The following is a 24,389-nucleotide window of genomic DNA, read 5'->3' on the forward strand; positions in this document are numbered from 1 at the left end:
GCCTCTGTGGCCTGGGTTTGTTTCCTCATCAGCGAACGTCACACCAGTCGTCTGTTGGTTGTCATACTGTGGCGACTACGTGTTGCTGTGGTGCTGAAAGCTATGCCATTGGTATTTCAAATACCAGCGGGGTCACCCATGGTGGACAGGTTGCAGTGGAGCTTGCAGACTAGACAGACTAGGAAGAAGGACCTGACCAGGGAGGGTTCTGCTCTGCTGCACACAGAGTCCTATGAGTCGGAATCAACTTGATGGTGCCAATAACAAAAAACAGCTGAGAAAATAAGGGCAGAAGCGTATTCTAACGGTTGCATGATATTTTATTAGTGCTGTAATTAACCTTTAGTGTTGGATGTTAAGTGTCAGTATTATCAATAACGCAGCAACAAAGGCATAAAGCTTCTTCTGCGTAGATTCCTAGGAGGGAAATTAACTGGTCAAAGAGTATGAATACTTTCAGAGTTCTTAATATATACTGCCAAATCCAAGGGATTGTATCAGCAATAAATCAAAGGTTTAATTTTCATGCCATATTTGCCAGCATTGGATTTTCTCATTAAAAAGGAAAGGGCTAATTTCATGGGTGAAAATGGCATTTCGTCGTCGTTTTGGCATCTTTATTGGTGAGGCTAAATATTCGTCTATGTAGGTTGTCAGCCAGTTGGATTTTCTCTTTTGTGAATTGACGTTTTTATTTATGGCCCATTTATCTATAGGGTGAGGGAGTACTTTTTCAATTATTGTTAATGAGTTATTAGTTTATACTACTCTAACTAATTTATAGAGTATACTAGGCATCGTCCTCGTTCACTCAGTTTTACTGAAAAATCTCCCATTATTTGTTTGTTGTAGTGTGGCATTTTTTAAACAGAAATTTCAAATTTTTATGAAGTCAAACATAAATCTGTTGATCTTCCATTGATTTAATCCTTAGTTCTTCCTCATCCAAAGACTTGATTAATGTTCACTTAAATTTCTTAGAGATATTTGTGGGTTTTTTATATTTGATTCCTCAATCCATCTGGATTTTATCTTGGTGTAAGGAATCCCATGCATTTTTGATGTGTGTAAGACTATTTATCCCCCCTACCACAGTCCTGTGCAGACTCAGAATGTTTATCTTTTTGATTTATTATTTTCTCCTGACAGGGATAATCAGTTTAACAAATTGATTACTTTAATACCTTAGTTTTTCTTTTTCTCAATATTAAGCCAGGAAACATTGCTCTAAGGGTACTATACTAATCAATTTTTGAGATTTTTTACAGTAACTTTTGTTTTTGACAGAGACACATGCACATGTGTGTGCTGCAGATGGATAAGTTTGCTGGAAATATTGTTGTATTAGTATGGTGATATTAACTATATTTTAAATAATAACCACTATTTCTTATTTTAAAGTTATGCATATATACATATATGTGTGTATATACATACACATATATACACATACACATATACATATTCATTAGAAAATAAGAAAACACAGATGAGCCAAGAAAGTCTCCATATTGCCACCACTTATCCAAAATTTGGGTAGTGGTTAAGTTTGCGCACTCTGCTTTGGCGGCCCGGGCTTTGCAGATTCGGGTCCTGGGGGCAGACCCACTCACCACTCATCAAGGCACGCTGTGGCAGTGTCCCATATACAAAATAGAGGAAGATGGGCACAGATGTTAGCTCAGGGCTAATCTTCCTCAGCAAAAAAATAAATAAATAAAATAAAATTTGATATAATGTGTTTATCTTTTTCTATCGTGCACACACACACACACAATCATACATACATTTTTTGCATTTATTTATTTAAATAGTGCTTAGATTGTAATATCCAGATCATTATCTAAAAGACATATCTATTTAGAATTAGATCTAGATGAGAATCATATACTACTGTGAACTAATGATTTGGAACAAATTTACTTAAAGCCGGTTAACCATCTAATTTCCTTCTCTGGTGTCTTTAAACAATGTGTATTTATGATAAGAGGCTGATCAGAGTAGTCAAGCACAACCTTGTGGGCTATTTGAAAACTATCAGTGGGTTAGATATGACTTGGAATGCACGTACCCTCATAGTCCCTGAATCTCCCCTAAAAGGTGCTAAGTGAGGGACAAGTGAATAAAAGGTAATAAGCACTTTAGGTTACTCCTAGGAAATGGCTTCTGTTGGTGCTGTGTGGATATATGTAATATATGTGTCCATCGATTTTAGGAAGTTGTGCGGTTCCTGGATACCAAGCATCAAAACCACTATCAAGTCTACAATCTATGCAGTATGTACATGACTAGGTATTTTGCTACTATAGGTAGAAAACTGATCACTGCATGTAAGAAGATGATTCAGTTTTTCCATTTCATCTAGTCCTAAGTATTTGGTCATGGTAGGAAGTGAGTTAAAAAAGTGTCCATCTTGTGCTGGCCCTATTTGGTGGGAGAAGATAGCTCAACAGCACAAAGTGCCCTGTGAGGGAGGCAGGAGGCTGGAGTAGAGGCGGACCCATTCTAGGAGGAGTCCGCTCTAGTGGTATTAGATTAGGAAAATATTCCTGTCTTTCCTGCCAGCTTGTGTTTTGAAGACAGACAATTCAACAAATGCGTACTCTAACCCACTAGGTGTGGGGTGTGAGGAGAGCAGGCCCCTACATGGAAGAAAAAAAAAAAAGGAAAACTGTGTAGAAAACAGATTATATCTCAGCTTACTACTTTGTCTCTCCTGAGTTTTCCTCTTCCTGTACATTAGATAGACATTTTCAGGAGGCAAGCATTTTGGTCAGCCACATTTGCTTCTGCTCTGTGGTGTCTAACTACCCTACGCTAATGTAAAGAGTAGCCTGCTAGAAAATTTCAAGTAAGGCCTATTAAACAAACCAAAATAAGTTGGGCTTAGGTCACTCAAGATGGACAAACCACTACTGGCCTTATGTTTTTGAGACCATTTAGTTTCTTTTAGAGCAGCAGGAGCCAGTCAGAAAGCTCCTTTTAAAGATGGATAAGGAATTTCTAATAGAAAAGTATAACTTATTCATAGCTTGATCATTTACTGTGTTTATTAGGTATAGAAATATGACCTATATATCATTTATTTTAGGTGAGAAAGCTTATGATCCTGAGCACTTCCACCATAGGGTCCATCGAGTCATGATTGACGACCACAATGTCCCCACTCTGAAGTAAGTTTTCTCCAAGTTGCCTGTCAGAAGAGGGCTAAATAAATTGAGCTTGATTTTTTTGAAGTATTTTAATTCAACTAAAAATCTTACATTTGAAATCAGTGAGATGCTGCAACTTGCGAAGGAAGTAGTTGAGTGGCTGGCTCAAGATACAGAGAACATTGTAGCGATTCATTGCAAAGGCGGCAAAGGTAAAAACATTTTTCTTTTCTCTTTTTCTTAAGAAATTTGAAACATATGTTAAAGTGCAAGACCGAGATACATACTGCTATTAATCAGTATTAATAGTTGTTAACATTTTTTATTATTAGCTTCAAGAATGAAGGAAGGGAAGGAAAGAGGGAGGAGAGGGGGAGGAAGGAAGGAAGAAAATAGGAATAAAAGAACTGAGCAATGTTGAGCGTATTTTCCCTTGTTTATTGACTATTTGGGTTTCTTCATTTTTGATTTGCTAAAATAATCTGTCGAAATACAAGCGGTGTTTACTGTCCGAGCCCTTTTACTCTATTTAAGATTATTCTTAAATTTTGCGAGAGCCTTTTAAGGTTAAGGGAGTCAATAGTGATGCTATTTCAAAAACCCAAAATTATGCTGGAATTCCTATAGTGTAATGATACAAAGAAGCTGACTTTGCGGCGGTAAAATGAAAAAAAAAAGCCGTTTCTAAATCCAGCCAATTTAAGTTGAGTTAGATTTTCTCTCATTCAGCTTCAAACTTTTAATAATCATCTAAGCATATCTCACAATTTTTGACAAACAAAGAATTATGTTTTTGGTGAGCTATAAAATGGCTTTTTATATTGAATTCCAGGAAAACACCACTCTTTAAAACTGGCTTATATAATTGAGTAGAATCAAGTTTTAGTGTTACTTGAAAATGAGTTTCAAGCCCATTCGTGAGTAGGCAAGTTCTGTCTTCAGCTCCACAGGTTGAAGTATTCTGTATATATTGGCAATTTACAATACCATGGATAAATGAAGAATACAGTGGTTGAACCACATGGAATTGCCAGTTTTTGACTATCTTTTACTTATAAAAATGGCCATTTCACATGGGTCAACCTAAAGTATTATAATTCAAGCAATTGGCTTCAGTTTTCTTTTCATTAAAGCTAATTCCCTGCTTGAAGCAAAACATTCATTTCAAATTTAATCTTTTTCTTTTTTCTGAGAGAGGTCTTAACATTATTCTATGTTCACGTCTTTCATTGATTTTCCTTTAAGACTCTTTGGAGGGCTGGTATTCAGCTGGTGTGCACCAGAGCAGCCTCTTTTTCCAAGTTTTCATTCGTATTGGTTTTCCTCTCTTCTTGTTGGTTAGTGCCTCCGTGTTACCAGTAGTATCATGATAGTCAAAATATTTATTGATTTATAGGACTTCTTTAAATAATCTGAATGCTCATTTTTTGTTAGTAGTTTATACTATAAATATCTCCTCCCACTGTGTTGTCTTTTAAATTTTATTATGATTTATTTTGTCACATAGAAGTTTGTAATTTTGAATGTAGTGAAATTTATCAGTCGAGTGTGTGTGTGTGTGTGTGTGTGTGGTTCATGCTTTTTTTGTCATGTTTAAGAAATCCAGAGCCAGCCCTGATGGCCTAGTGGTTCAAGTTCGGCGCTCACTGCTTCGGCAGCCCAGGTCCACTTCTGGTTCTCGGAACCACACCACCCCTCTGTCAGTTGCCATGCTTTGGTGGTGGCTCACATATAAGACCTAGAATGACTTAACAACTAGGATATATAACTATGTACTGGGGCTTTGGGGAGAAAAAAAAAAAAAGGAAGATTGGCAACAGATGTTAACTCAGGGTGAATCTTTCCCTGCAGGAAAAAAAAAAAAAAAAAACCCACCCATACTCTGAGATAGTGAAGATATTCTAATATAAAATATTAAAGTTTCATTTTTTACATTTAGGTCTTTAATTAGAATTTGGAGAGGGAGGTGTTTTTTTCATATGGTTGGAAGTTGTCCTAACACCATCTATTGCATGCTCATTTATTCCCCATTGATTTGTAATCCCTTCTCAGTCACTTATCAAGTTTCCATAAATGTTTGGGACTGTTTCTGAGTTCTCTATATCATGCTATTGTAATTTTTATGGCTTTATATGTCTTGATAAAGACAGAATTGTCTTGGCTTTTCTTACACTTAATTTTAGAATCATTTTATTAAGTTCTACAATAATATACATTTAGGATTTTTATTGGAACTGATTGAATTTATAGATTAATTTGATAAAGAACTGACAACTTTGCAATATTGAGTTGTACATGGGTTTTTTTTCTGTTTATTTGAACCATCTTGTCTGTCTTTCAATAATATTTTATACTTTTCTTCATGATGGTCTTGCATATCTTTTGTTAAATACTGCAAATGGAAGGGTTTTTTTCCTATTACATTTGGATTGTTTCCAGTTTTTACTATTATAAATAATGCTGCTATGAAATACTCGCTTCTTGTTGCACATGTGCCCACATTTCTGTTGAGTATATGAACTAAAATTGTTGTGTCTTAGGATAATGAATCTTGAACTTTGATAGATGATATCATTTGTTTTCCAAAACAGTTGTACCGATTTACACTCAACTGACATTTGTAAAAGTTCCAAGTGCTCCACGCTTCACCAATACTTTGGAGTTCTCAGTCGTTTTTATTTTTAGCCATTGGGTGGATGTGTAGTTGTGTCTCATTATGGCTTTCATTTGCATTTCTATGATTATTACAGAATAATAATGAAACTGAGACAGCTTTTTCATAGGTTTATTAGCCACTTGGATATCCTTTTTTGTGAAGTATCTGTTTAATTTCCTTGTCCATTTTTTCTCCTGGATTGTTTGATTTTTTCCAGTTGACTTGTAGGAGTTCTTTATTCTCGATTTCAACTCTGTTGTTTGTTATACGTATTGCAAGAAAGGTTTTCTGTTCTGTAACTTACCTTTTCTCTCTCTCACGAGTATTTTTTGGTTAACAGAAGTTCTTCATTCTAACATAGTCAATGTATATTATTCTTTCTTTTTATAAAGATAGTGTTTTTGTGTCCGAATTAAGAAATCTTTCCCTGAGTTTAAAAAGACATTCTCTTATATTATCTTACAGAAGGTTTGTTCCATTTGGAGTTGATTTTTGTGTGTGGTGTTAGGAAGAGGTCAAGTTTCGTGTTTTTCCATATGGCTCTCTGATTGTTTCAGCACACTAATTGGAAAGACTTTCATTTCTTTACTGCTCTGCGGGACATGGATCTGTTTCTGAACTTTCTATTCTGTTCATTGCTCTTTCATCTACCTGTGTGCCAGTAACACAAATTGCTTTCTAATAAGTCTTGATTTACAGTCAAGGAAATCCATCCATCTTGTTGTTCTTCACAATTGTTTGGGTTTTTTAGGCCATCTACATTTCCACATAAATAGAGAATCACCTTGTCAAGTTACACACACACACACACACACACACACACACACGCACACACACGCCTGATGGAATTTTGTTTGGAATTATATTGAATCTGTAGATTGAGGAGAATCGAAATCTTTACAATACTGTCTCTTCCAATCCATAAATGGAGATATCCCCTCATTTGGTTAGGTCTTCTTTAATCTCTCTTTACAATGTTTTTTCATTTTCTGTGTATGTTTCTCATTAGATTTATTCCTGGGTATTTGTTATTTTTGATACTATTATGAATGATAGCCCTTTAAAATTTTTATTTTCTAAATGTTTTTTATTGTTGCTTTAAATGCAGTTGATTTTATTCATTTTGCAATCAGCAGCTTCATTAAACTCTCTTATTAATTCTACTAATTTATCTGTAAATTCTTTGGGATTTACGGCACAGGATTACATCATGTGAAAATAACGAACTGTATTTTTTTTTCCTTTCAATTCTTTTTTTCCCCCAGCCCTGGCTAGAACCTTTGGTACAGTGTTGAATTAGAAGTGGTGATAGTAGCCATCCTTGTTCTGTTCCTGCTGTCAAAGGAAAGGCTTTCAACAACGTCTCGTCAATTACTTTAGGGTTTTGTGTGTGCCTGCGTGTGAATGTGTTTGCTTTTTAGATACTCTTTATCAGATTAAGAAATTCCTTTAATTTGCTAAGAGTTTTTAACATGAGTGGATGTTGAATTTTATTGGAAGCTTTTTCTGAGTCTTTAAGATGATAATATGCTTTTTCACCTTTATTCTATTAAGCTGGTTGATTATGTTGACTGATTATCAAATGGTAAACCAACCTTGTATTCCTGGAATAAACACAATTTTGTTGTGCTGTATTCTTTTTTAATAAATTGCTAGATTCAATTTTGTTCTGCTTGTTTTGAGTATACTTATTTTCTTTTACTACTTTCTTGAATTGAAAATTTAACTAATTAAATTTTAATTTCTTAGCTTTGTGATCTATGTATTTAAAGTCTATGTATTTTCCTGTTAATACTGCTTTAGCTAACTTCCAGTTGTCTTATAGGTACTGCTTTTGTTGTCATTTAGTTTTGAATAATTTATGATTATTCTACTAATTCTCATAAAAATAATTCTCCTAAAAATTACCTGATTTTTTTTAACACAGAGATTATGTAGAAGTGATTTTTAAACATCTGGATTATTTAGAAATTATTTATTTTAAATTCCCTAGTGCTTAGGAGTTTTAGCCCTAGTTTTCTTATTGATTTTTCATTGTATTTGTTCAGAGATAGTGATCTAGAATCAAAGTGAGGTCCGTGGACTAGCGGCATTAGCATCAACTAGGAGCCATTTAGAAAAGGAGAATCTCATAACCGCCACAGACCTACTGAATGAGAATCTGCATTTTAATACAATCCTCAGATGACTCATACACCTTGAAATTTGAGAAGCACCAATCTATATGATTGCTCAGTAATGACTGTAGAGTTTTTGCCTTTTATTCTTTTCCCTCTGGTTTATCTAAAGCTTTGGTTCACGCTGGGAACTGATCTAACCATTTTTCCTTCAACTTGGAGAAAAGAGCAGTGCAAACTTTTAACATTTTTGGCCCACTCAAAGCTCACTTTTAGGAATGTTTGGCCCTTTCTCCTTCCACTTGGAGGAGGGAATAAAAACCAAGGGCATCACCTGGGTTGCATGTTTTCCTCACTTTAGCCAGCACAGCCAAAATCTGCTAGGGGAGCCAGCAAGCCAACTCTCATATGGTTGGATCCATCATTTTTACTTCCATAGGCAACTTCTCCGTCTCACAACAGCACCTGAGCTGCTGTATCACACCACTGGTAACTCCACAACCACTCAGGCACCACAGATTTGTCGTACCATCCCTTCATCCTTCCTTTTCCCAAACAATGCTTTTGCCATATTGCAGCGAGTCAGGGTCATTTTAGTGAATCCCACTTCTACCACCAGCTGTGTCAGAGGCCCCCAAGACCCACCCCCAGACTCAGTGATTCTCCAGAGGACTCACGGGACTCAGCACATAGTCATATTCATGGCTATGATTGATTACAGTGAAAGGATACAAAGCAAAATGAGCAAAGATAAAAGGCGCTTGGGGCAAAGTCCAGAAGAAACCAGGCACAGACTTCCAGGGGTCTTCATCAGTGGAGTCACACAGGATGTGATTAATGCCTTCAGCACTGAGTTGTGACAACACACGTGAGATCAGGAAAGCTCATTAGAGACCTAGTGCCCAAGGTTTTCATTGGGGGCTGGTCACACAGACACCTTCTCCCTGGCATGCGCTGAAATTCCAGACTCTCAGAAGAAAAGCAGGTGTTCAGCATAAACCATATTGTTTCATAAACGGTTTAGGCACAGTGAGCCAGTCTTATCTGGGAATGGTGGGAATCCTCCCAAATTCCAATTTCCCAGATGCCAGCCAAGGCAAAACTTGCAAGCAAGCCTATGGATAGCAGTCTCAGGCCTGCTGTGTTAACTCTTTTCTGCACGATGATATTGGGTCTTTGGAATTTGTTGACACTTTCTTTGTGGTGTAATGTAGGATCCATTTAAAACTATAACTAGAAATCTCATACCTAGAAAATAATGTATATTCTCTAATTTTCTTGAGCAGGGGCCTCTATCTATCCATTAAATCAATCTTATTAATTATATTACTCAAATCTTTATATTTACTATTTCTTATCTTTTTTACTATTTCTTTCTTTATATCAACTATTTCATGTGTTGGTTTCTTCTTTTTATTCTGTCAACTCTTGCTCTCTATATTTCACAGTGTGTTGTGAGGTGCATGCAAATACATGATTATTATATCTTCTGAATGGATTCTTTCTGCTATAAATTTGTCATGATTTTATGTTCAACCTTTCTGTGTCATTTTGGTTTAGGTCTGTCTCTTGAAACAGCATATACCTGCATCATTAAAAATGCAGCCTTAGTAGCTCCATTTTCAATGTATTTATTGTGATTGCTGACATATTTGGACTTATCTGTGGCATTCAATTACGTGTTTTATATTTACCACAATTTTTCTGTGCTTCTTTTTATCTCTTTTCCTGCATTCTGTGGATCCTCTCACCCTTTTCTTTTTCCTCTAATAGTTTATTTTGAGGTTTCTTGGCTTCACCTCCTACCTACCAGTTTGATTCCTCTCTCCATTTCTGATCCTCTGTGTTTTCCTTGCCTTTTCATTATTGAGTTCAGCCATGTTTTTTCTCTATCATTTCCACATGTTTGCTATAGAGGTGGAAGTTTTTCAGTCTACCGTTGGTGCTCAAATCATCATCTTGATTTAGAAACAGAACTTTCAATCATCTTTGTTAGATTTATTGAACTCTAATGCAAATAATACTCAGATTTAATATTCTCAGTATGCTTGTAAAGAAAACTCTTTAGAATTTCTTAGAATATTTTTGTGTCCTTTATGGGAAAATGGTAGAACAGAAACCTCCTTGCCAGATTTGCCAGATAAATAACAAAATACCTGAAATGAAGCAAAAAGAAAAAAAAAGGTCCAGCAAAGGAAACTCCAAAAACAGTGATCCAGGGTACAGTGAAAAAATATTGAAAAATCCAGAGGAGTCAAGCAAGCCTGCAGGTGACTGGAAAAGGCAGTCATATTAGCGGGACATAAAGAAGTTCAAGACTAAGCTAGATAAATGGATTGATTTCGTAAACTTGTACATATCTACTGTGATATTACTGTAAAAGGATAAAAAGAAAAAAATGGTTATGTAAGAAAGCATTTGGAAATAAAATCGGAAAGCCATAATAAACTTGTAAATGCTACAGAATGGTGTTCCTCAAAGTGTGCATATCATTATGCAGTTGGTAATAGTGGGATAGTTAGCATTAAACTGTCTGAATTTAAATCCTAGGACCGTTGCTAACCACTTGGGTGAGTTAGATAACCATTCAAGACCTCAGTTTTCAGGCCGGCCCCGTGGCTTAGCGGTTAAGTGCGCACGCTCCGCTACTGGCAGCCCGGGTTCGGATCCCGGGCACGCACCAACGCGCTGCTTGTCCGGCCACGCTGAGGCCACGTCCCACATACAGCAACTAGAAGGATGTGCAACTATGACATACAACTATCTACTGGGGCTTTAGGGAAAAAAAGGAGGAGGATTGGCAATAGATGTTAGCTCGGAGCCGGTCTACCTCAGCAAAAAGAGGAGGATTAGCATGGATGTTAGCTTAGGGCTGATCTTCCTCACACAAAAAAATAAATAAATAAACTTAAAAAAACAAAACAAAACCTCAGTTTTCCCATCTGTAAACTGGGAATTGTAATACCTACCTGAGACGATTGTTAAGAAACTAAAATGAGGTAATGCATATTAAACTGTGTAGTAGACCACCTGGTAAATAGTAAACAGTGAATAAATGGTAGCTCTTATAATTATTAAAATGGGGTCTAAAGATAGCCAGCACCAGAATCATTAATGAGGAGGAAGTGGCGATAGCAAGTGTAGACTAGGGACTCAAGCAGCTTGGCTGCAAAAGGACAGAGAGAAGTTAGGTGTTTGGGCATTTGGGGCTGATAGAGAGTGTTGTTTATAAGACACGGCGGGGGGGACCTGAATGTGTTTATTTGCCAAGGGAAAGGGTCAGAGAGAGGGAGAGGTTGAAGATACAGAAGAATGGGGACTAATAAAGTCAAAACCCTGAGTTGAGAGAAGAGGATGGGGTCCAGAGCCCAAGTGGAGGATTTGGCTAAATGAAGAGGAGAAACTCCTCACCAATGAGATTCAAGGGAAGAGGTGTAGTCACAGGAATAGACATAGTCACAGGAAGATTGTAGGGGGCACTGGGAGGCAACAAGTTATGGGAGGTCTCGCCTCTGTGAAGAAAGAAATGAAGACACAAACTCAGAGTCAGTGGGAAGGTACACCATTAATTGATATTATTACCAATATGAAAAGTTGTGTGATTTTTCTCCAGCAGTTCTCTGCATCTCTGGTGTCTCTGCATCTCTGGTGTCTCTGCATCTCTGGTCTAGGAATGCAGGAAGTGGGTGCCCAAATTGACCCAGTATTAGGTTTGTACAGAATGGGTACAGCAAAAGGACCCAGAAGCGAGAGTGGCAATGTTATTGGCAATGTTATGCAGTATTGGTAAAACCAACAGTGAAATTGTCCATCATGCTTCTAGGGGGTTGAGGAAGTGAAAACAAAATGAGAAAAATGAGTGGTCATGGGACCGGATGACATGATAAATTGAAAGGGCAGATATATTCGTTCATTCATGCATTGAACACCAGATGCTGTCTAGATGCATTTATGTGACAGTGTACAAAGCAGACACGTGCACTTCTCCCATGGAGACCACAGTCTATTGTTTACAGAGAAAAAATATATGTATTAGATGGTGATACGTGCAATTGAAAAAATAAAAATAAGGAGAATATGAAGTGGGAGAGAGGTTGCTAATTGATATGTAGATGGCCAAGGAAGGTCTTACCCATACAAAGACATTTGAGCAGAGATGTCACACGAGGAGTACCCTGAGAGTACAGGTGTGCAGGGAAGGTAGGGTATAAAGAGTACCAAGAGAGTATCAAAGAAGTAAATGAAATAAATCCACCAGAGCCTAGAAAATTCACATTGAGCTTGAGTGATCATGGCTTTCCTTGATCTATGTGTATGCAACCAATCCTTTCAAGTATATTTGTGTTAAAATTTCTCCCTCAACTGATACCAAGGTTACTGGCTTACAATCTGGGAAATGCACCACCTCCTGGTTTTCAAAGCAGGAAATGAAATCAGCTCTAGGCTACCCACACCTCTCCTGTTCTCCACCATGGGGAATAACTAGTGATGCTGGGGAATCTCTTTTGCAAGTTTATCCAGTCAGGAATTCTAAGTTTTCTGGAATAGAATTCCACTGGGCCCAAGGACTAGAATGAACTGAGAACTCTCTCTCAGATTCTTCAGCTGTCTTTTATAGATGTCTTTTACTAATGTTTAGTCTATCCTTTTCAATTGGAATTTTTTTCCTATTTGAAAGACTGACAAGTAAAAAAGAAAATTGAAATGTTGCAGTTATCAGAACATAATGATTAAAAGCACAGGCTTTGAAATAAAATATCTGGGTTTAAATCCCAACTATGCCATTAAATAATTGTGTGGCAGAGTGAATTACTTAAACTCTCAATGCTTTAGTTTTCTAATATGTATAATGTGGATGATGACAGTTCCAACCTCAGAGTCCTATTGTAGAGATTAAATGAAATATGAAAATTATCCATCTGGCAAGAAGTGTCGATGGCTCAATAATACTGGCCATTATTGTTATCCTTCAACTGTATGCTATCAGTTTTTAGCAGCAGACTTATCTTTCCTGAGTCTTTTTCTAGTAGATATGCAATGAGCATATTTTTATTTAAATAATAGGAGTGAATATTTAAGCGTCTCTAGCTCTTTCAAAGTCTTTTAAAGGATGCTACAAAGTTCATCTTCATTTGAGACATTCATTGTATCAAATAAGGCAGTCAAACTGACAAAAGCCTATTTTGGTCTGAATATCTTGAAGAAGAAATTGTTTCAGTTACATTTTTAAGTGCTTTAAACAACTCTAAGGGACACACACACACACAGCTACCACTCTTGGTGTCTGGAAAATTACCTCAGTGCTCTGCTTGTAGATTCAAGAATTTGAAGTATAAGATCTGTATTGTGAGGAAGGGTGATGGACACAACTTGAGAAAGAATACAGTTTAAGGATTGTTGTAAAAGGTCATATAAGCTGGCGTTAAGATATCTTGCTATTTGACTATGTGAAAGTTTCTTAAACTTACAGAACCTCAGTTTCTCAGTTTCTTTATGCTGGGTTATTTACCTCACAGAGTTGTTGTAAAGATTATACGAGATCTGTAAAGCATGACCCAAACGTTAGTTATTAGCATTATGAAAGCCAAGAATTGTGCTATATTTAGAGGTGCAAGATGCTTCTGCTGACTTCAGGATAACAAAAGCTCTCTTATGACTTCCATCTGACTAACTTGGTAGATTATCTGATGTTCTCCATTCCCACCATGAACACACCTATTGGTGTCCATTGGCCTGTTGAAAACTTGTAGCTAGTGAGCTTCTTTTTAGTATGGCTATGTGTTTCTGCTTCCACCAGTATCTGCCAGTTCTACTTGTTATTATGCTTACGTCAAGTAATCAAATATTATGTAGATCTGTAAAATGTCGGAGTGAACAGAAAGAGTTACAATTTTATGAAACCTAAGTTGAATGTTTCAAGAAGATTCAATGAAGTTGAGTGCCTACAACCAAAATTGCAGCTGAATTAAATGCAAGTAAGACTAATGTAAAACATTGGGAGAAAAATTCCAGTAGTAAAATCTAGAAGGATTCTGGACCTAGGTTGCTCTAAAGAATCTGAAACTAGAAATATAGATGAGGCAATGGTTTATACCATGAGCCTGGCCTTTCCAAGAAAGAACGCCAACTGGGGGGACTCATACTTAAAAAGTTAAAACCTTTGTCTAATATCAGAAGTGTAGTGAATGAATGTACATTTATGTTTTAAGTGAAAATACAATATTGAAGCCAAGTATGTATCATTTTTATGATTCCCTGCTGTACATGACTTGACTGGATGAGAGAGCATCTACTATGGCTGTGGTTGTACTTATCCATAGCCACAAGGACGTGAAGCTGAAAAAGTTTTTTTCAAATGGGAAAATATCAGACTTATAGAGACCAGAGATGTCCTCCAAAATTGAAATATTAACAGTCTATACAACTGACAGCCAGGTCATTAACGGTCAGTAGCTCCGTTTAGCAAGAGGCTTTTATTTGTAATAGCACAGGGTAGTACAAAGTCCTGTTTGGAAGTACTTGGCTTAAAATAGTGTTTTTCAACCTATGGGCTGCAAAATAACTTTAGTGGTCCAATAAAAAAAAAGATGGACTAGAAAATAGAGTGCATCTCAAGGTAGAAGGCTAAGTTTGGAATTACATAAAATAAGTTCAGCATATACTGGCTAAGACAAAAGCTACAGATCATTGTCTAAATAAAAGAAGCAACATAATTTTTTAGCTCGAATTTTGTATAGTAGGACAAAAATATATATTGGAATAAAACATAAGAAACTGAGGATGAAAGGACATGAAATCAAGGGTTTGCTTTACAATGCTACGGAGGAAAGAGAAAGGAGGAGAGAGAGAGAGAAGCAAGAAGGAAGGGAAGAGGAAATAGAAATTAAACAAGTACAGCAATATGATATGATAATTATAGAATCTGGGGAACAGGTACACGGGGGTTCATTATACTGTCCTTTTTACTTTCATATATGTTTTGTAACACACTTAAAAACTCTAACTAAAATGTAAGGAATAATGGGTATTCAAATACAAGATGGTGTTTTGGGTTCTGACCATGTTTTGCCTTTTACAGGTACTTTTATTGATGTTAGATAAACAGGGTGTGTGATTAGCTCTTAACTGGTAGGTAACTCTTTAGCTTCAGAGCCCTAGAGCAGAACTGATTGCCTCTGCCAATTACTGCAGGCCCCAGCAGTGGTGACTCAAGAACAGGATACGCACACACACGTGCGTTCATGCACACAGTTAGGGCAGAATTCCAGGTAGAACCTCTGAGCGGTGAAACAGCTTTGGCTATTTCTGAATTGAAATATTTTGAACAAGCACTTGCAGAATGAAAGAAAATCAGTCCAAGATGAACTGTGAATATTTCTGAGAGTATTTTTATACCAAGTACTACCATGAACAATGGTTCATGAACTAACTACTTTTCTTTTCTAGGACGCACAGGAACTATGGTTTGTGCCTGCCTTATTGCCAGTGAAGTGTTTGTAACTGCAGAGGTATGAAAGATGTTACTACAAACTCTGTCTTATGCTGATTGAATTTGCTAGTTCTGAAGCCTCACTGGTAGGATGTTAAGATGATCCTTTGAGCCATGGTACTTAATGAAATTGTAATGGGAGAGGTAGTTATTAGGAAGCTTGGTTTTAATACATCCTTGCTTAACTTAGACTGGTCAGTAGCTGACCTAGGTACCTCTTACTCTGAGCCAAGACTAGGGTGATGTCAGTGAGACACTCCCCTCGGGCACAAAATGTAAGGCAATGCCAAAAATCTTAGAAATTAAGATAAATAATATTCTAGTGCGATATTTTTAAAAATCAAAGTTAGTGCAAGAAATCCATGATGTATACAATATCAACATTTTAAATAAAAACAGAACTCAATAGGGACAGGATTAATGTGAGATGAGAAAGGTCAAGTTATGCAATTGCAAAAGTACTCAGCAACCTAGATGCTTTACTCGCCTCACCTAGTCCCAGCCCTGCTCCTGCTCCCAACAATTACGGGAATTCCTCCTTCCTCACAAGAATAATATCAAGATGGTTAAGGTAAGTTCTCCAGAGGACCTTAGACATCCTCAGAAGTGCTAGGTAGATAAAAGGTATCATTTTTCAACTTAGAACAAAGTCTCTCCTGAATGTTATTATCTTTGCATAGTCAATATAGCTGGGGTCTGTGCCCTCTGGAAATTTCTGAGAAGACAGGGTGGGCTGTTTCTACTTCTTTAAGTAGGGTTGTCAGTCTTTTTTCTGCCGTGATCTTGCTGAGAAGGTACCACTAGAGGACCCGCTCCCGGCAGCTCTGCTCCTCGCTTGGCCTGCAGTGCAGGAAGAGGAGCTGGAGGCTGTGCACAGTGCCGGCACTCTGACTCCACCGTCTCCTGTTCCTGATTCAGACACGCAGGTTATGACACGGCTGTTCTAGGACAATGTTTTCCAACTATGGATCACGGTGTATCAGTGAGCTGTAAATCAACTTGTTGGGTTGTGACTTGCATGTTTTTTAGTAAAACAAAATAGATTAGAATAGAAAATACCAAATGGTATTATTTTGTGAAGCTTTTGTTTCAGGTGTGTGTGTGTGTGTGTGTGTGTGTGTGTGTGTGTTTATTAATGTGGACTCCTAGGTTTATTAATGTGGACTGCAGCTTTAAAAATAAAAAGTTTGAAAGCCATTGATCCAGAGCCCTTGACTGAGAGCCAGAGCCCTGTGCCCCAGGCCTGTGCTCCCTCTAACTGGCGGCACACGTCTCCATGACAGGTCACTTGCTTTTCTTTTGGTCTCAATCTTCTCCATTTGTAAAATGGAAAGGTAGGAAGAAGGACCAGATGATCTCTAAGGTCTTTCCAGCTCTAAAATTCCATGTCTTTGTGAAGCTTTGAATGAGAGCAGGCCTTGATGTGGCTTTGTTCATTTTGTTATATTGGGTAGCCTCTGCCCAAAGACCGCCGACTTAAGGAAATAATGTGCCTCGGAAACCTTAAGAATGCCTTATATAGGAAAGGAAAGTACAAATGAACCGTGATTGTATTCTCCCCTTTTCTGTAGGACAGCCTTTATTATTTTGGAGAACGACGAACAGATAAAACCACCAGCTCTAAATTTCAAGGGATAGAGACCCCTTCCCAGGTAAGTGTCTTTTAAAGAAAGGGGTTCTTGGAGGAATCGGGTTAGATGGGCGCCGATTACCTGGTTTCATTTAGACTCTCCTCCTTTGGTGATCAGGTGGCAGCACTCGGGTGCCCTGTGACAGGCCCGGATCCCGCCCAGGGGCCGAGAGACATGAGTGTGGCGCACCTGTACTTTGGAAGCACTGAGTTCTCCCCAGAGCATCCTGCTTTCCACTTTATATTGGTTATTGTTTGCAGAGTTCAGGAGTCGATTCCCTTCCCAAACTAGGAAGGTCCAGTTCCTAAGGTTCCAGACCCCTGAAGATAACTAAAGTCATCAGCCTATTATTCCCTGCAAAGAGCAACTGAGTCTTTCACAAACCCCTACTAGGGCAGTTCAGCCCATGCAGAACATCGCAAGTGCACGTGTGTGTGTGTGTGTGTGTGTGTGTGTGTGTGTGTGTGTGTGTATGTGAGAGAGAGAGCGAGAGAGCGCGAGAGAGCGAGCGAGACACGGGGAGGCTGTATTTTGAAAGAGAAAGAAAAGGGGGAATTAACATTTTTCAAAAACCTATTTTATGCCAGACACTATTGTACTTTCACATATATTAGCTCATTTAATACTCAGACAACCCATGTGAAATCTATGCTATTACCCTATTTTTTCCTTTCAAAAACATTTTATTATGGACGTTTTCAAACATAAAAAGTCAAAACAGTCATACAGTAAATCTCCTTACAGTCACGTCACTGCTTCAACAATCATTTCATCACGTAGCCAACCATGCTTCGTCCATTCCCTCCCCATTCTCCTCACACACACACCCACTCTCCACTCTTTCTCTACACCCGGATTATTTTGAAGGAAATCCCAGATATTAGATCATTTTACCCCACAAATATTTTAGTGTGACATCTAACAAAGACTTGGGTTGTTGAAAAAAACCCTTAAAACCATTTATCATATTTAAAAATATTATACCTTAATAATACCAAATATCAAATGTCTAGTCCATGTTTAAATTTCCATAATTATCTTAAAAATATTTTTTTTTAATTTAGTTTATTTCAATCAGGGTCCAAAGAAGGACTACACATTTCATTGGGTTGCTTTGTCTCTTAAGTGTCTTTTAGTTTATAGGTTTCCCACCTCTCTTTTTTATTCCTTGAAATTTGTTTATTGCAGAAACCAGGACATTTATCCTATAGAGTTTAAATATACTAGACTTTGTGGAACCATGCTAAGGGCTTTACATTCATTATCTCATTTAACACTCTCAATAACTCCATGAGTGGGCACCATCATGATTCCCATTTTACAGATTGGGACATTGAAGTTCAGGGAAATAAATTTTTTGAACCAAGAACTCAAATCCAGATCTGTCAGACTCTGAAGCCCATTATTTCCCATCCTGTGCACAGCATCTCATCTATTTTGCCTTTTCTATATTGCCCCTCCAACCAAAGTGAGAGTTGGTTGGGAATTCTTAAGTAGATGTGGATGTGGCTGCAGATGAAAGTTTTCTTTGAATGAAGTGATGGAAGCTCAATAGGTAACCTTGGCCTTAGTCTGTAACTGCTGGCTCTAGACCTTGAGTTTGGGGCAAAAGAACTCAGCCTTATCCACTGATCCTTTTCTGCCACACCCAAGCAAAAAAAAGAAGAAAAAAAAGCTAGTAATAAGCCGTTGGCTAAAAGTAATACATGAACCTACTGAAGCCCAGCTCTGACCATGCCATTTCCATGTTCGAAATCCGTAATGGCTCCCCACTGCCAATGGGAACAAATATAAAATTTTTTCTTTTTTTAAACTTCCTGAAGCTTACACTGCCCTTACATCTTTTGACAGTTGATTGATTGCCTGTCTTTCAGCCTTCTTAACACAGAGTTCTTTTTTTCTCTCCCAAAGCCCCAGTGCATAGTTGTGTATCCCAGTTGTACACAAGTATAAATGTTTTAATCAGACCCTCGAGGTCTTCTGGTATTTGATTTTTCCAAACGCTTCTTCCACAGTGTGCATTCACATGTCCACGCTTTAACACACTTGGACCGTTTCCTGTTTCTCAGCCTGTCACCACTTTGTACCCACATGCTATTGCTCCTGTGGGCCCCTTTCTCTGGGGTCCTTTTCTCTTCCTAGCCTGAAGTAGTCGCTTTCTTTTTCAGTTCTTGTAGCCCTTTGTGTTTCTTTTAGGGACTAAGTGACTTTACATTATTCTCTAGCCATGTGAAGCAGTGACTTCTCTACCCCTTTTGCAGACAAGGCCCATGTCTTACCCACCTTTCCACCCTTGGCATCCCAAAGCGCCTCTCATAGTATCTGCTTTGTTTGTAGTGAGTGCTTACTAAGTGGATGCTGGCTTTATTAACTTGTGTTACAAGCCCCTGTTGTTTTAGGCTGAAGGAGAAGGAAGAGTGGGAGTAAGAGCAGCTTGAGGGCCGTGGTGGGTGACAACCTCTAGCGGGAAGTCGAGAATCTAGTGGCAGAAGCCAAGGGGACGTTAGATGTAACTTCTTCAGGGCCTCCCCTGTACAGCTTCCCTTCCCCATTTCTTCTGTAGTCATGCACAGTTTCTCTAACTTTGGTCCAGAACCAGCACTCCCTAGGCTACAACTGAATCTTTTCTGATTCACTGGGAGACCAATACAAGGACTCGGCCTCAGGTTTGCCAGCTGTGTTGGCAAGGCCCCGGGACAGAGTTCCCTCCATGTGGGGAGGTAATTCTCAGATACCATCACATTCTGACGCTGCATTGTGGGCCATTCTACAGACTACATTTCCTCCACCCTTGAGTTAAGAAATTGCAGGAGCCTTTCCCTTGACTGGCCCTTTCCAATGGAAAGTATGGCAGTTAATTGGATTAACAATTCCCCTTGGCTGCAGAAGAGTCTGTGCACTTTTAAGTCCTGTTGATTCGGTACCAGAACTCTTCAACTTCTTAAAGCAAGATTCAAGGAGAGCCCTTCTGAGCCGCTTGCCATAGGAGAAGAGCTAGACTGAAAGGACAGGGCTTCCTTGCAAAAATAGAATTGGGGAAATGGAAGATGAAGGAACTCGGCTGGCAGGGACGAGAGAAGAATATGTATCGACTACTGTCCTGGAGAGATCTTCCTCTCGAGTGTTCAGGTCTGCAGTTCGCTCATGCTTACGAGGCTGCTCTCCAGCAAACCACAAACCTTCCTTTAACTCAGTCACAGCTAAGCTTCTACCCTCGGATCGACCTTTTGCACAGCTGCAGTTAGCTGCATCTCGTGGTGATGTTGTTGCAGCTGGTTTGTTGGTTCTGGTTAGTTGACCTCTCAGTCACAGCAGCCTGTAAGCAACACCTGGCTCCTCTCTTGTTACTTCCCCACAGCACTTCATTCTTCATTCAGTATCTTTTTCTAAGGTTGATATTCAGTCGTGAGGCAACAGATATAAAAATGCCTAGTCATATAATGGCATCCAATAAATGTTTCCTTCATTAATTACTCTCCTTAACAAGTTCTATATAAAAAATAAATCAGGAATGCTGACTTTAGGCTTTTCATCTCCACTTAAACTGAGGCTTCTGTTGTTTTGCAGAGTAGATATGTTGGATATTTTGCAGATGTGAAAAATATCTACAATTTGAATCTTCCTCCAAGGAAAATCGTCAAGATAAAAAAAATTGTTATTTATTCAATTCGTGGTAAGTGCTTTACGTATAATTTGAGAATTGGGCAGGAGGGCCGGTGTTCTTACTATTCAGGAGGGCTTTCCTCATAGTTATATACAGGCAGTCCCAACTCACCGCTGTCTTTTTATGTATCCTCACACATGAACCCCTCCCTCTGGAATTTCCCATTGGCCCAGCAGTGCTGTGGCCATATTACCAACCCTTAGATGTCCTCTCCTTTCCTCTCCCGTCACCAGTTTGAGGGGTCCATCCATTTCCTTTTTCTCCTGTTCCCATTGCTCCTCTGGCCTCAGCCCAGGTGGACTTTTCAGAGTGGAACCTCTGATGCAGAAGAGGAAGGGCCCGTGAGCCCTGGAGACCACTTCTCTCTCACCCACCTCTAGTTTGGGGATCGTCTTGGCAGGGGCATCCCTACCATCTTCTCACCTACTCCTTTCAGAGACTCTTTTTTTCTCATCACCCTGGTCTCTCCCTTTCCCCTCCGTCCTCCACCTGTAGCTCCCTCACCCCTAGCAACTCCATCAGGATGTCTTAAATACCCAAACAGCAAATGAATTTTGTTGCCACATATCCCTTTTACAAATAACTACCGAATATCTGCTTTGGGCCAGCCCCATGCTAGTGTTTCTCTGCCCTGAAGGAGTCCCTGGGTGGTAAGCAGAGGAGGGGAGTGAGTACATAGACAAAGAGCTGACCACAGTGTTGGGAGCACACAGAGGCTGGGCCCTGCCCGTCCTGGGGGTCAAGGAATGCTTCTTGCGGGCACAGCGCTTAGGTCTTCCCTACCTGAATCTACGTGAACATGGAAAGGGTTGAGAGAAACCTGAGCTCTGTGGGGTGCCTTTCAGCCCCCTGTTAGCAGTTATTACCAGGAGTAAAAATCTTTATAAACTTCAAAAGAGCTGATGTTTGCCTGCTTCTGGAATGATGGAGAGAGACTGGGATCTACCACCGCCCAGGGAGGCAGGAAAGTTGGTCAGATCGTCCATCTCTGGGACCTGAGAAAGAAAAGAAAGGAGGGAGGGGAGAGGAACTGGCCTCAAGTCCCGTGTCTCTATTTCTCTCTCACTCACCTCTCTTGCCTGCACAGCTCACCCTCGGGGAGGTGGGAAAGAAGGGATGTCTCTGCAGGGAGGGGATGGGGCCTCACTCTCACTGCCAGAGGTGCAGCAGGGGCGATGCTTCTGATCCCTAAAGCACCAGCCAGATTGTGGACCATGAGGATGTGCTGAGTGCGGGACCTCTCCTGGGTGGAATGGTGCCAGAGCATTGGTATCTGCCCAGACAGCACAGTGTTTATAGCCTTCTGAGGAGTCACCCAAAATAAGATCTAGATGTATACTTTTGAAACATTTCGTCCAATTATTCAGAAATGAAAGAATCTTTTAATATAAACTGCATAGTCAAAAAAATAAATTATGATTGTTAGTTAAAATATAAAATGCTTTTTTCAAACTACTTACATGCCCCCTCCACACACACACACACACACACACACACACACCCATATCACCACCACCTCTTGTTGATGGTGAGGAATTTTAGTGGATTACCACAAACAGATTACATAGGTTTCTGGCTTCTGAAAACAAACTTCAACCCAGTAGCATTGTTTCTGCGGGAAATCTGGGTCTAAATTTTCAAGCAAGCATTGTGCAGGCAGAGCCTAGAAGCACAGCCTGTCCCAGCAGGGGGCTGCCTGGTAGAAGTTAGGGGTCAGCGTCACCTTGCTCCCCCTCCTCTCCACCCTTAGTGGCCCCCACAGCCTGCTGGACTGCCTCACTCTACAGTGTGAGAGGCAGCACAGTGGGCTGTTGGAGCAGTTTCTTCCTCTAAGGAATTTAAAGCCAACTATAAACCATCTGGATGGCGTGAGAGCCTGGATTGTACCTGAGTGTACACTCTGCCCCAGTCTCTTCTTTGTTAACATTGGGGATAACAGTATCTGTACAAACCTCTGTGAGTAGTAAACTATTCCATACAGGCAGACAGGCATTTAGTCTAATGGAGTTTTTTTTTTTTTTTTTGAGGAAGATCAGCCCTGAGCTAACATCCATGCTAATCCTCCTCTTTTTGCTGAGGAAGACCGGCTCTGAGCTAACATCTATTGCCAATCCTCCTCCTTTTTTGTTTCCCCAAAGCCCCAGTAGATAGTTGTATGTCATAGCTGCACATCCTTCTTGTTGCTGTCTGTGGGACGTGGCCTCAGCATGGCCGGAGAAGCGGTGCGTCGGTGCGCGCCCAGGATCCGAACCCGGGCCTCCAGTAGCGGAGCGCGGGCACTTAACCGCTAAGCCACGGGGCCGGCCCTAATTCTGTGCATAGTTAAATGAAATATGCATGGTTGAAAGGAAAGCAATAAAAATTAATTGGAGCTTTGAGAATCCAGCCCTTTGACGAAATGCTAAAGGAAGCGGGTCATTGGAATTGCAAAAGGGGCAAGAAACCATTTGTCTGTAAATATACACTGACCACAGCAGGAATGTTTGGATACAGCTATCCTATATTTTCATAGAGGCTGTGCTAGGAACTGGACTTAAACTAGGGCAAGAGGAACTTACACTCTTGTTAAGAAACATCATGATTAGAAGTCTGAAGCAAGCAACATGTTAACAAGGAAGGTTGCAAAGTCACCTTTCCTATTTTTTTTCCTAGAAAGATGAAACGATGAGATTCTAAGTCTTAGAAGCTGAACTATATGTCTCTTTTTTTCTCCAGCCTTCTAAATTCTGCTTTAGGAGACAGAATTGGGCTTGAAGTCTTGTCTTTCAAAGACAAAATCGATGCAGTCCCAAATGTTTCAGTATGGACATGCTGTTAGCTGGGATAATCTTTTGTCTTTTTGATCCATAATGTTAATTGGTGAGACATTTTGGTCTTTGCTCTAACCAGCCTAACTTTTTCATTTCATTCAGGTGTTGGAAATGGCAATGGAAATGATCTAAAAGTACAAATAACAATGGAGCGAAGGATTGTCTTTGTCTCTGCTGCTCACATAAACTGCAGGGTAAGAGAAAGCACATGAACTGAAAATTCTGGTGTTTGTCTCAGTCTCAATGTCAAATCAGCATGTTGACCTTCCCAAACCGTTGCTCACCACAAAGACAGGCCAGGTTGCTTTCTTTTTTTCCTTTCTTTCTTTTTTTTGTGAGGAAGATCAGCCCTGAGTTAACATCCACGCTATTCCTCCTCTTTTTGCTAAGACTGGCTCTGAGCTAACATCTATTGCCAATCCTCCTCCATTTTTTTTTCCCCAAAGCCCCAGTAGGTAGTTGTATGTCATAGCTGCACATCCTTCTAGTTGCTGTATGTGGGACGCGGCCTCAGCATGGCCGGAGAAGCGGTGCGTTGGTGCGCGCCCGGGATCCGAACCCAGGCCGCCAGCAGCGGAGTGCGCGCACCTAACCGCTAAGCCACGGGGCCGGCCCCAGGTTGCTTTCTGATTACCATCCAACTGGGTGTCCCTAGTCAGAGGTAAATTAAACTCATTGTTCAAAACAGTTTTTTCAGGGCATTTTCCAGAACATATTTTCAGTTCAGAGTGTTGCATTGCCTTTCACTTTTCCCTAAATGCCAAGCATGCTCCCAGGAATCTATCAGAGTTTTAAATTCACGTATCTGGTCATTTTTAGCCATATACTCTTCTTCTTCGTCATTTTATTGTATGGCGCTGATTCTGAAAT

The 24,389-nt window shown here is 39.5% G+C and overlaps 1 protein-coding gene and 1 pseudogene across 1 annotated transcript in view; one reads left to right on the top strand and one right to left on the bottom strand.

Moving 5' to 3' along the window:
• The window catches only part of LOC131410377 (phosphatidylinositol 3,4,5-trisphosphate 3-phosphatase TPTE2-like), a 25,232-nt gene extending 1,493 nt beyond the window's left edge, over positions 1-23,739 (top strand). Inside the window, exons 2-8 of the mRNA XM_058548567.1 lie at positions 2,216-2,276; positions 3,092-3,173; positions 3,276-3,364; positions 15,372-15,433; positions 16,986-17,066; positions 20,613-20,718; positions 23,622-23,739. Coding sequence (XP_058404550.1) covers positions 2,216-2,276; positions 3,092-3,173; positions 3,276-3,364; positions 15,372-15,433; positions 16,986-17,066; positions 20,613-20,718; positions 23,622-23,731 — 591 coding nt within the window. The 3' untranslated portion in view covers positions 23,732-23,739. The remainder of the gene's footprint in view (positions 1-2,215; positions 2,277-3,091; positions 3,174-3,275; positions 3,365-15,371; positions 15,434-16,985; positions 17,067-20,612; positions 20,719-23,621) is intronic.
• Positions 1-24,389, bottom strand: part of LOC131409904 (serine/threonine-protein phosphatase 4 regulatory subunit 2-like) — a 157,566-nt pseudogene that overhangs the window by 110,507 nt on the left and 22,670 nt on the right.

This window comes from Diceros bicornis, chromosome 9, assembly GCF_020826845.1.
Source record: "Diceros bicornis minor isolate mBicDic1 chromosome 9, mDicBic1.mat.cur, whole genome shotgun sequence".
Classification (NCBI taxonomy): Eukaryota; Metazoa; Chordata; class Mammalia; order Perissodactyla; family Rhinocerotidae; genus Diceros; species Diceros bicornis.